The sequence below is a fragment of the Rhincodon typus genome, chromosome 13, assembly GCF_021869965.1.
Source record: "Rhincodon typus isolate 14 chromosome 13, sRhiTyp1.1, whole genome shotgun sequence".
NCBI classification, from domain to species: Eukaryota; Metazoa; Chordata; class Chondrichthyes; order Orectolobiformes; family Rhincodontidae; genus Rhincodon; species Rhincodon typus.
The window spans coordinates 66,889,239-66,901,530 of NC_063344.1; the positions used below are offsets into that span (position 1 = coordinate 66,889,239).

At 43.4% G+C, this 12,292-nt stretch overlaps 2 protein-coding genes across 2 annotated transcripts in view; both read right to left on the reverse strand.

Annotated features, from left to right (window-relative positions):
• Positions 1-504: 504 nt before the first annotated feature.
• neu4 (sialidase 4) lies at positions 505-5,691 on the reverse strand. Its single transcript, XM_020518183.2, has 2 exons — positions 5,320-5,691; positions 505-1,744 (listed from the first exon to the last, which is right to left on the reverse strand). The coding sequence occupies exons 1-2, from the start codon at positions 5,518-5,520 to the stop codon at positions 620-622; spliced, it is 1,326 nt and encodes a 441-aa protein (XP_020373772.2). The 5' UTR covers positions 5,521-5,691; the 3' UTR covers positions 505-619.
• Positions 5,692-11,387: 5,696 nt separating this feature from the next.
• The window catches only part of LOC109918279 (transmembrane 4 L6 family member 1-like), an 8,846-nt gene continuing 7,941 nt past the window's right edge, over positions 11,388-12,292 (reverse strand). Inside the window, exon 4 of the mRNA XM_020518182.2 lies at positions 11,388-12,041. Coding sequence (XP_020373771.2) covers positions 11,846-12,041 — 196 coding nt within the window. The 3' untranslated portion in view covers positions 11,388-11,845. The remainder of the gene's footprint in view (positions 12,042-12,292) is intronic.

Genomic DNA, 12,292 nt, shown 5'->3' on the forward strand with positions numbered 1-12,292 from the left:
TCAGATGTTAAACTAACTGACCTATATAGTTATCAGTTTTTGCCCCTTCAGGTTTTTTTGAAAATGATAGTTTTCCAATCCTCTGGAGCTTGTCAGGAATCCAAGGATTCCTGTAAAATTACTACCAATGCATCCATTATCACTGTAGCTACCTTTGATATCTTAGAAGGTATCCAGGGGATTTATTGATCTTTAGCCCCATTACATACTGAATCACTTGCTCTCAAGATTGTCACATAATCCTAACAAAGCTACCTTATATAAAGACACCAGCAGAGCTTTGCTCAATTATAAAGCCAACATTTCTTACTATCTTGTACCTGGAGTCAGAGATAACAATGTGGAGCTGGGGGAACATGCTGACTGGCCTGCTATGTTCCTCCAGCTCCACACTTCTTTCTAAAGGTAGACAGGGTTCACATTAATTTGAACTCTGGTCTAACTCTGGAGCCATACACAATCCAATCAGACCACGTCCTTCGACAAGAAATAAAAGCCACCAGGTTTGCTACAAATTCAATTTATTTTGCTTCAAGCAATTAAAATCATTCCTTCTGATCTGCTTACTACAGCTAAGCTCATCTTAATCATCCACCATTTGCAGAAGTTGTACCCCAACTCATGTGATGGGACAGCAGACAGAGTTAGGCATGGTGCTGAGCTCCACCTGGGACTGTGCAGGCATATGTGGAATATTGTGGAGTAACTCGCGCATTGTGAAGAGGCTAAATGCTATTTTCTCATAAGGTGAATTGGACCCACATTCATAAAGACAGGCGAAAGCCACTGCTGGGAGCTGAACCTCAGGGCTCTTGGAAGAGGCCATCTCAATGAATGCCAGGTCAGAGTAGGCACTGGGCCCTTCGTGAATAACCCAGGGCTCAGTCCAACTGCAAGGGTCCTGTGGAAAGGTACTGAGGTAAACTCCCAGGTGCCGCCGGCTTGCTGGGCTGGTTGGGTGAGAGTACAGGACCCAAGTTGGAGACCGCAAATTGAGCTTCAAGCCCTTGTGCCAAAGTCGAGTTTGCTGCTGGTTTTCAGAGTCAAAGTCTCTAAAGGCCAGAAGGTCTTCACACTTCTTCACTATGGGAGCTGGGAAACCAATGATACTCCCATGACATCCCTGGGGTGGTTCCACCAGCTTCGGGATGAGATGTCCTTCCTGAAAGGCAGCACCACCATCAGCACTGAGCGCCTGAGCCCGGAAATTCAGCAGCGTCCTGGCATTGCAGTACAGGACACCATGCCCATCCTCCTGATCCACTGACACCACCTGGCACTCCACAGTCGCCAGGTTGTCTATGAAGTCCCCAGACTTCCAGACCTTGCCATGGTCATCGCTGTAGAAAGTGAAGGAATGTGGGCTGGTGCTGCAGATTCTTCCAAAACATTCTTTCGAGTCAATGTGATAGGCATAGGCCGGGATAACAAGTCTCCCAGATGGAAGCTGGATGCCATGCCCTGGGCCCAGGGCAAAGGTGGCCCATTCTTCAATGGCACAGCCAATAGCACACTCAGTCAGGTCAGTAACAGCACTCCAGCTGTGGCCCTGGTCAGTGGTGCGCACACAGCACAGACGGGTCACATTGTTGCCAGTGATCAGTTGGTAGGATTCTGTGGTGCGCCCCAGGACAGCGATGAAGAAAAGGAAGAGGGTGTCAGTGTAACTGTCATAAACAGGGCAAGGATTCATTGAGCGGTGATTTTTGAGGTAGGCGGAGTGCAGAATTTCCATGTCCCCCCACTGCAAAGACAAAAAAAGTAAAAGTAAATTAAAAAAAGAGAGAAAAGATCAAGCTGGATGCACACAGCCAGATCACTGTCCATATTAAAATATAACCAGATGGAATTTCACATGGGCTCTTGGCATTGAGATGTCATTTTATTTTAAACCAGTTACAAAATGGCAATGAGACCCTTGCTTCCAATAAATTTCCACTTTTTTAAAAAAAGATATATACCAAAACAAGAGAGTCAAGTGGGAAAAGTGCATACACTCAGACAACTTATTTTTCTTGATTTTATCAGGACTCAACTATGGAGCTCATTATTCTTTAACAATCTCCAGACCATTAGAAACAAAAGCAAAGCTTACTTTTTGAGCACTTTTACCATCTATATTGCTGCTATGAAAAACTCGGCTGAAATGCTGAGCTTCAACTCCCCCCCCCGCCACCACCTCAGTAAGTGTCCCCTTCCCTCACCAAAGCTTTCATCCACAGGTTCCTCTTTTTCCATTCACCATTTGTTATCAAGGTGTCCATTTCCAGTTGGAGAAAAGTAAATTGTTAAGTATTAATCATGGTCAAGTTACAAAGCTCCTTCATATTTTGCTCTTTACAAATTTTATCCTTACACTTTATTGGAGGGGAGCCTACGCATGAATTAAAGTTCAGCTCCTGAAGCAGATCTGAAAGTTCCACGAGTTGACCAGGTCTCTGATATTAACTGTGACCATTTGGGTTTAATGGTCCAATGTATCTTTGGAATTTTCTGGGGCATTTGGCTGACAGGGCAGGCTATAGCAATCTGTCAGGTGAATTTTGACTTTGAGTGTTCCAGTCATATAGTTCCAAGTGTGTTAAGAAAAATTTTCTGCAGTAATAAGTCATAGAAACATTGTTTATCACATTACATGGACCATCTAATGATGCAGGAACAGTGATCATAATATCACTTTCAACTAGTGTTTGAAAGGGAGAAATGCAAAATAATAAAATTCTAGATTTACATATTTCAATGTAATGAGACAGAGACTGTGCACAGTAAACTGGGCAAGTATGTTAATGTGAGATAACAAGGTGTAGAGCTGGATGAACACAGCAGGCCAAGCAGCAGAGGAGCAGGAAGGCTGACGTTTCGGGCCTAGACCTTTTTCAGAAATGCTAATACTTCAGTATGTTAATGTGTAAGATGATGGAAGATCAGTTAGAGATGCTCCATTACACTTTTAATAATGATATCAAAGTAATTTATACCCCCAGGGGACAGCCCAAAAAAAAAGAAACAGCCATGGAGAACTCAAGGAGGAAGAGATCCACAAGACTACACACAAGAATGCAAAATATAGGACAGACCCAGATGAACATGATAGAAATGTAAGAGTGCTACAAAAATAAAAAGAGGAAGCATTAAAAACATTTCAATCTTGAAATGGGAGAATGTGACTAGTGACATCCTGCAAGATCAGCACTGGGACCGTGACCATTGGCATATTTATCAGTTTATTAATTATTTCGATGACAAGTCAAAACGGTCTTGCATCAAAAGTGGGAAGAAACTGAAGAGAATTGAAATTGCTTGAAATTCCGACAGCAAAAAGGATACCAAGGAAGTGACTTCCAATAAAGAAAATGTCAGTATTTTGACCATTTGATTGGAGCAAGGAAAACTACAGAGATCTCTTCTAGAGAAGAAAGTGTAGGATAGTAGAAAGAAGGACAAGAAGTAGTTGGATGGTAGATGTCACAGAATGGTTGCAGATGAGCTCCAGTGGATGATAAAGGATGTTGCTAGATAAACAATTGTGGCAGCAAATTGCCTAGCAGCAGTGGCCACAAACAGATAATGGGATAGAAAGCTACATTTCAAAATCATAATTAATGTCACAAGTACTGCAAGCAGAAGAAGTGATAAAATTACTAAGATATTAACTGATACAATGAATAGTGTAGCAAGTAAAGTTTTAGAAACAGTGGAGGTTTAAAGAGATTTAAGGTCCATTTCTGTAGATCAATACTCAGGTGTTGAAAATTCAGAACAACGTGTGAAACGTTAGCCTGAATGTCCATAACAGTAGGTAGAAGATTCAGTTATACAAAGCCCTGAATATGCCTTAACTCAAGTATTGAGGCTAATTCAGGCACCACACCTGAGAAGGGATATACTGACCTTGCAAAGAGGGGGATGATGGCTTACCAGCATGATATGTGGACTCCAAGGGATACATTACAAGATGTTATTACACAAATGAGGGTTGTATTCTCAGGAATTCATCACATTAAGATATTACACAATATAATTAGGAGACATCAACACACAAGAGCTTGATAGAAATTTGTTATTTGTGGAAACAACATTCCAACACTAAATCTTATCAGCTGAAATGAGTACGATCTTTGTTATACCAAAACGTGTGGAGGTTTGGACAAAGGCATTGTTCCTTGATCCCAGAGCAGTGAAATAAGCTGGAGGAGCTACATGGCCTATTTCCATCTGTCTGACCTACAGAGAAAAACAGAATTGGGCCCGCACAGGTGGGAGTGAAATGCATGCTGTTTGAGAGGGGTTTTGCGGTCCTTCTGTTTTTGGCAGATAGGGTGGGGTGAGGATGAGGAGAAGTTTTATTCTTCTGAAAAAAGTGAAAAGTTCATCTGTCCAGGAGGCTGATTGGCTGGACATCTATGGAGTCTGGGGGGGGTTTGGAAATCAGGGCATTGGGGAGGCAGACTGGTCAATCTCAATGAGTACAGAGCAGGTCACAGATTCTACAGTTCGACTCCCCACTTCAAAGGGATCTGGTGGATGCACCATCTCCTGTGTTTGTGTAGGAAGATCAGAAGACTTTCCTAGTGTGTACACACACACACACACCTCTACTGGCTCAGTTATAGAGTCATACAGCACAGAAACAGACTTTGGTCCAACTAGTCCATACTGAATGTAATCCCAAACTAAACCAGTCCCAGCTGCATGCTCCTCACCCATACCTCTCCAAACCTTTCCTAAACACATACTTAAAGTGTCTTTTAATCATTGCAGCTGTACCTGCATTGACCAGTTCCTCAGGAAGCTCATTCCACAAACCACCCTCTTAAAAAAAAAGCTTGCCCCAGATGCCTTTAAACACTTCTCTCCTCTCACCTTAAAAAGAGAGCGTGCCGCCTAGTCTTGAAATCCCACATCCTAGGGAAAAAGACAACTACCATTAACTATTTATACCCCACATTAATTTATAAATTTCTATAGGTCACCTCTCAACCTCTTACACTCCAGTGAAAAAGTGTCTCCACCTATCCAGGTTTTCTTTATAACTCCAACCTTCCATACCCAGCAAGATCCTGGTAAACCTCTTCTGAGCCCTCTCCAGCTTAATAATATCCTTCCTATAACAGGGCGACCAGAACTGGACATAGTACTACAGAACAGGCCTCACCAATGTCCTGTACAACCTCGGCACGACTTCCCAACTTCTTATACTCATTTTTTTTGTTTTCAAAAGATGAGTAGTGAAACAAAATCTAAGAGGGCATCCCAAAATATTTGAAGTTGGATACTACAGAAAATACAACTTTTCTCCATTGTGCCCAAGCCACTCACCTGTACGTGGCTCCTGGACACTGTTCCCCTGCGGAAGACCAGGACAGTAGCGTCAACATCAACTGGGCTCAGTCTCTCTTCAGCGAAGGCCAGAATGGCCGCAGAGTGGGCCAGGTAACATAGAGCCGGAATGCGGTATGTCAGGCCAAACCTGCCCCGTTCAAATAAAATCGTTTTAGCAGGAAGATAGCGGGAAGTCATCTCAGTGAGATTTTATATCAGTGAAAAATCAGCGCAGAAATCCAACAAAACGGTTTTATAAACCCGGCTATCGCTGGTCTGTGTCAGGCTGCTGTGTTCTAGCAGTTTCCACCTGGGAGTTTCACTAAGTCAGCGATTCCCAGGCTGTTTTATAGAATCAGGAGCAAGCTCCCCATTGTTAACCCAAATACAAGCAGCCTCTCCCGAATTAAAAACGCAAATCATCCCGTGAATAGTCCGCTGCCTTCCCCCATCCCCCTTCACTAATCCACACTCAAGCCTCGTTTCTGCTCATTGTACCTTCCTCATAAATACCCAAGTGCAACTTTTGAGCCTGTTCTGGCGAGTTTATAGTTTTCACAGCACGCGGGTCTGTTCGTTCAGATAGCGCCGGCTCCCAGACCGTGGGATCCGTCCACAAAAGGTTCATGTGGAACGTAATGAGAGTGAGCGAAATGTTTCCTTTCACCAGATCCTAATTACCCCACTACCCACCAGAACCTAATTACCCCTTATCAGACCCTCAATTACCCCCCACTACCCACCAGAACCTAATTACCCCTCGCCAGAGCCTCAATTACCCCACTGCCCATCAGATCCTAATTACCCCTCACCAGAGCCTCAGTTACCCCCAATACCCACCAGAACCTAATTACCCCTCACCAGAGCCTCAATTACCCCACTGCCCACCAGAACCTAATTACCCCTTGCCACAGCCTCAATTACCCCCACTGCCCACCAGAACCTAAATACCCCTCACCAGAGCCTCAATTACCCCCCACTACCAACCAGAACCTAATTACCCCTCATCAGAACCACAATTATCCCCCATTACCCACCAGAGCCACAATTACCCCACTACCTCCTAGAGCCCCAAATACACCTGACTACTCGCCCAAGGCGGATTGAACCCTTACTCCTTACCAGAAGCCACCCCCCCAACCCCTCACAGCTCCAAAATCTCCTCATGAGAGGCCCATCTTGTAGAGTAAAAGGTTAATACTTAAATATGTCAATAGCATATATCAATGATATAAGAGGTCACATGATAGCAGCCTCTATAGAGATATTATTCCCATTTGCACCTCACTCCTCATTTTTCCCTTGGTTGTTGGGTTGAAGAGCTCCAGTTACATGGTTCATTTGGAAAACATGGGGCGTTCCCGTTGGAGGAGAATGGAGCAGTAAATGGGGAGACACTGTTCCCTTTGGTAGAAGCATTGAGACCAGTCGGGTATAAATTTATGATAATTGGCAGAAAAAGTGACTGCTACATGAGGGAAAACATCTTCACACGGTAAGATCCAGGATTTACTGCCTGGAGAGTGCAATGGACGCCTCAATATTTGAGGCTTTCAAGAAGGAATTGGTTTGTTATCTCAAAGGAAAGAATAGGCAGGATTATGGGGAGAAGATGGGACCATGGCTTTTATTAAGTATGCTCCTGCATTAGAGAACCAACACTGACATGATGGGCTGAATCACCTCCTACACCACAGCCACTGATTTGTGACTGCACTTGGGCCCTTGTTTTACACCAATGGAATTTGAAATTCAGTCTTTATGATGTGAGACTTTGTTAGTGATCAAATTGTGGGCATGAGGGACATCAGGTAAATTGTTCCTCCATAGAACCAGCACAGACACGATAGACCAAATGGCTTTTATTTTTAATCTGCTGTAGCTATTCTGTGATTCTGGTCCCGATAGCTTGCAAATACCTCTTGTTCAAATCCCTCCATGGCCTACTGCTTCCTGTTTCCATAACCCCCTCTAGCCCAAAAATCTTCAGAGAACTGTCAATTTAGCAATCTTGTTTGTCCTCATTTCCTTCACCCCAAATATTAATGATCCCACCATCTCAGCCCTAAGGTTTGAAATTCCCACCCTGAACTTTAAACCATTCTATCTCTCTCACTCCCTCATTCTTTAAATCGGTCCGTAAAAGCTAGCTGTGCGACCAAGCACTTCAAAAATTTTTCTGATTGCAGTCCTCACTTGGGAAATTTATATAAAAAGTTATATCAAAGTAATTTACTGTTGTTGAATGGACCTGGCTTTTTCAAATCCATTGTGGCTTCTTCAACTGTTCCCATTTTTAAAACATAAGAGCAAGTAGGCCATTCAGTCCATTTGAGTCTGTTCTGACACAATGACATCATGACTGATCTGATAATCCTCAGCTCCACTTTTCTGCCTTTCCCAATAACACTTGATTCCCTGATTAAAAGTCTATCTATCTCAGCCTTGAACATTCTTAACAACCCAGCCTCAATAACTCTCTATGGTAAGAAATTCCACAGATTCTCTACCCTCTGGGAGATGAAATTCCTCCTCATCCCTATCTTACGTAGGAGACATCTTACTCCAAAGTTATGTTCTCTGGTCCTAGTCCTTCCCACAAGAAACAACCTGTCAGCATCTACTCTATCAAGCCCCCTGAGTATGTTTCAATAGGCCCAACCTACTTAACCTCCCCTCAGCCTCCCAGGATCAGCCTACTGAACCTTCTCTGGACTGCCTCCAATGCCAGTATATCTTCCTTTGAATAAATGACCCAAAACTGTTCACTGTATTCCAGCTGTGGTCTGATTAAAGCCTTGCATAATTTGAGCAAAACCTTCCCACTCATTTATTCCATTCCCTTTGGAATAAAGGCCAACATTCCATTTGCCTTCCCTATTACCCTGTTGAACTTGGATGCTAACGTTTTCTGTTTTATACACAAGTACAGCCAAATGCCTCTGTTGTAGCTTCCTGCAGTTTTGCTCCATTCAAATAATATTCAGCTCCTCTAATCTCTGTATTGCACAACCTCACCTTTTCCCACATTATTTTCCACTTGCTAAGTTTTTGCCCAATCTTTTAGTCTGCAAACTCTTTATGACATCCTCTCTACTTCCCTTCCCACCTGGTTTTCCGTCATCCATAAACTTTGCTACAGTACATTCATCTTCCTCATCTAAGTCATTAATATATGTTGTAAATAATTGTGTACTCAGCACTGACCCTGTGACACTCCACCAGTTACAGGTTGCCACCCTGAAAACACCAACCTAATCTCAACTCTGTCTTCTATTATTTAGCCAATCCTTTGTCCATGTCAATATATTACCTCCAACACCATGGGCTTTTATTTTTAAGTAGCCTAATGTGTGGTACCTTATCAAACACCTTCTCAAAATCCAAATATATTACATTTACTGCCTCTCTAATAGCAATCCTGCTCGTTACAATTCTGCAGGCATGATTTCCCCTTCATGCTGGTTCAGCTTGATCTGCTATTACATCCTTTAAATTGACTCTAACATTTTCCCAATAACAGCTAACTGGCCGACCTGTTTTTTGTCTCCCTCCCTTTTTAAATAAAGGTGTTGTTACATCGGTAGTTTTCCAATCCTCTGGGGCTTCTCCAGAATCTAAGGATATCAGGAAGATTACTACCAGTGCGTCCATTATCTCTGTACCTACTTCCTTTAATATCCCAGGATGCATCCCATCAGGTCCAGGAAATTCATCAGTCCTGAGCCTCCATTACTTTACTGAGCATGTTTTCTCTAATTGTATTTATTTCCTTTCCTCATTTTTCCCCTTGATTATTTAGTAATTTTGGAACATTATTAATTTCTTCTACTGTGAAGACTGATGCAAAGTATTTATTCGACTCCTCTGTCCTTACCTGGTTCCTGTCATTTCCGCAGCCTCATTCTCTGCGGGATGCATGTTCACTTTGGCTTCTCTGTTCCTTTTTATATATTTAAAGAAGCTCTTGCTGTCTATGTTGATGTTACTCGCAAATTTACCTTCGATATTTCTCTTCTCCCTCCTTACTGTTTTTGGTTATCATTTGTTGGTTTTTAAAACCTTTCTAAACTTCAGGTTTGCCACTAATCTTTGCCTAATTGAATTATTTTTCTTTCATGGAATCCCAACAGTGCAGAAGCAGGGCATTTGGCCCATCAAGTCAACACTGACCCGCGGAAGAGCATCCCACCCCCTACCATATCCCTGCATTTCCCACCTTAGACACTATAGGAAATTTAGCATAGTCAATCCACCTAACCTGCACATCTTTGGACTGTGGGAGGAAACCGGAGCATCTGGAGTAAACCCATGCAGACACGGGGAGAACTTGCAACTCCAAACAGGCGGTCACCCCAAGGCTGGAATTGAACCCAGGTCCCTGGCACGGTGAGGCAGCAGTGCTAGCCACTGAGCCACCATGCCACCCAATTTGATTCTATCCATGACTTCCCTGGTTACCACAGTTGGCTTATCCCCTTCGTAGAATCCTTCTTTCCTCACTGGGCTATACCTTTGTTTTAAACTACAAACTATTCTCCTGAATGTCAGCTATCTTTACTGCTGAATCCTTTTCCAAGCCCACTCCAGCAAACTCTGCCCTCATTTCTTTGTAATTACCCTTATTTTAAACTTAGCACAGTTGTTCCCGACCTAGGCTTCTCTCTCTCAAACTGAATGTTAAATTCTACCTTGGTATGGTCACTGCTTGCTAGAGGATGTTCAACTTTGAGATCATTTATTAAATGTGCCTCACTATTGTATCACCAGATCCAAAGTAACCTAGTCTGTAGTCGGATCCCCAACATATTGTTGTAGGAAGCTGAATACACTCAACAAACGCTTCCTCCTGAAATTAATTCAACCCAACCTCAGTTTTAGACATTGTTAGATATAGGGGAATCACTGGCAAAGCCAACAGTTTTTGCCCTTGAACTGAGTGACTCACTAGGGTATTTCAGAGCCAGATAAGGTAAGAATGACAGATTTCCTTCCTTAAAGAGCATTATTAAACCAGATGGGGTTTATTATGGCGATCGTTACATGGTCACTATTTTATGAGTTTTTAAATTGTATTGAATTCAGATCTCACTGACCGCCGTAGCGGGATTCGAATCCGTGTCTCCTGAATGTTGGCCTGGGGTTCTGGATTGCTAGTCCATCACCACCAGGCCACTGCTTCCTGGCTGCTTTTTTTAAACAAAAAAAAGAGTTGGTCCGTGAATATTCTTCACCGAAAAGGACCTGCCACTTTGACCAAACGTACATTTCTGATGTAGGGTCACCCACCCTAATCATTAACTCTATTGTCCTCTTTACACAAGCTGCCAAACCTGCAAAGCAGTTCCAGCATTTTCTGATTTTCTTGCCCATTCCTCTGTCACTTTGCTGAAGTAAAGCCTGCCAGGCGCACAGTTACAAATGGAAATTAAATTGCAGTCGGACAGGGCTGGGAGGGTGCTGCCCATGTTAGTTTGGGCTGCCCCATAGATATCAATGCAGGCTGTGCACCTAAAGCTGACGTAAAACCCACTGCATCGCAGAGCCATTGGGAACGTTGACTGTGAATGACCAACAGCAGTGTGCACCATGCTCACTTTATCAGGTACTGCACCAGTGAGAGCCCTGGGAGCTTCAGCACAAAGGCACGGGAGAAGGTCTACACTCACAACGTTGTGGGTCCAAGAGAAAAATCCGATTGGCTGATCAATTTCCTGTTGGCCTGTCGTTAGGAGACTGCGGAGTTGCGTGAGTGAGGACTGAGGTCTGAGAGAGTGAGGGGGTGACTGGGGGCAGGGGAAAGGTCTGAGAGAGTGAGGGGGTGATGGGGAGAGGGGTTTGGAAAGTATCTGAGAACAAAGGGTGGCTGGGAAAGGGGTGGGGGAAAGGTCTGTGAGAGTGAGGCTTGCGACATCAAATTTTAGCTCAGCTCCCAACCCAGCCCTGTTCTTGGCCTAAATCTGAATCAAAACGTTCAATGAAGGCACTTCACAATTTACTAAATTGGCGAATTTAATGTTAATCACAGTTTTCACAATGAAACACACGGTACTGTAAAAGTGCAAATGTCATTAAACCAACTGAGTATCAACCACATGTTACCGAAGGTGCTTGTGGAATACATAAAATGTTCTCGGGTATTTCACAGTAGCAACTGAAGCTGCTGGCATAACGGTGTTGTAATTAAAAATCCAAGGCTAAGGAGAGTGAAGAGGGAAGGTTAGAGGCAAACAGAGTGAGTCAGAGCAGCAAAGAGATTTAATGATGCATATCTAAAACTGAGAGCTGAGGCAATTCAATGAAATAGCCCTAAATAAAGGTCATTTCAGTATTCCCTATGGCACTCCACTAGGTTACAGTTAGCCATCGGAGTACAGCTCGAGGTTAGATTTCGGACACTGGGGTAGTAAAAGGTGGGGAGGATTAAATGGCAAAAGTTGTCTGGCTTGTCAATCCTATGTATCTCTCAGCTTCATCCAACAGCGGCAATCAACAAACGCATGGCATTTGGTGAATGAACACATCACTTTGTGTTCATGTGCGAACATCGACCAAAAACACAACCAAAATATCCATTGATGATCTGTACAGTGCACAGGAGAACTTGCAGACAGCTGATGATCATGAGAATGAAGAACAGAATGATGTTCCACTGCACAATGTTCTTGGGCCTTTCACAAATTGCCCACAGTGACGGATTGTACAGGTAACTCTCTGTGCTGCAGGCAAATTGTACAAACACAACAGATAATTAGGTCTCAATAAGATCATGAGAGATCGGAATATCAATAGCGTGAATGATGAAGCCTAATAAATTAGAACACTGTGCATGAGCCCTTCATCAGCCTGAATGACCTGTAATATGGCACTCAGGTCTACCTGACGGTGCCATTACAGTGAGCTCTGGTCCGTCTGACGGTGCCGTTACAGTGAGCTCTGGTCAATGTGATGGTGCTGTTACAGTGAGCTC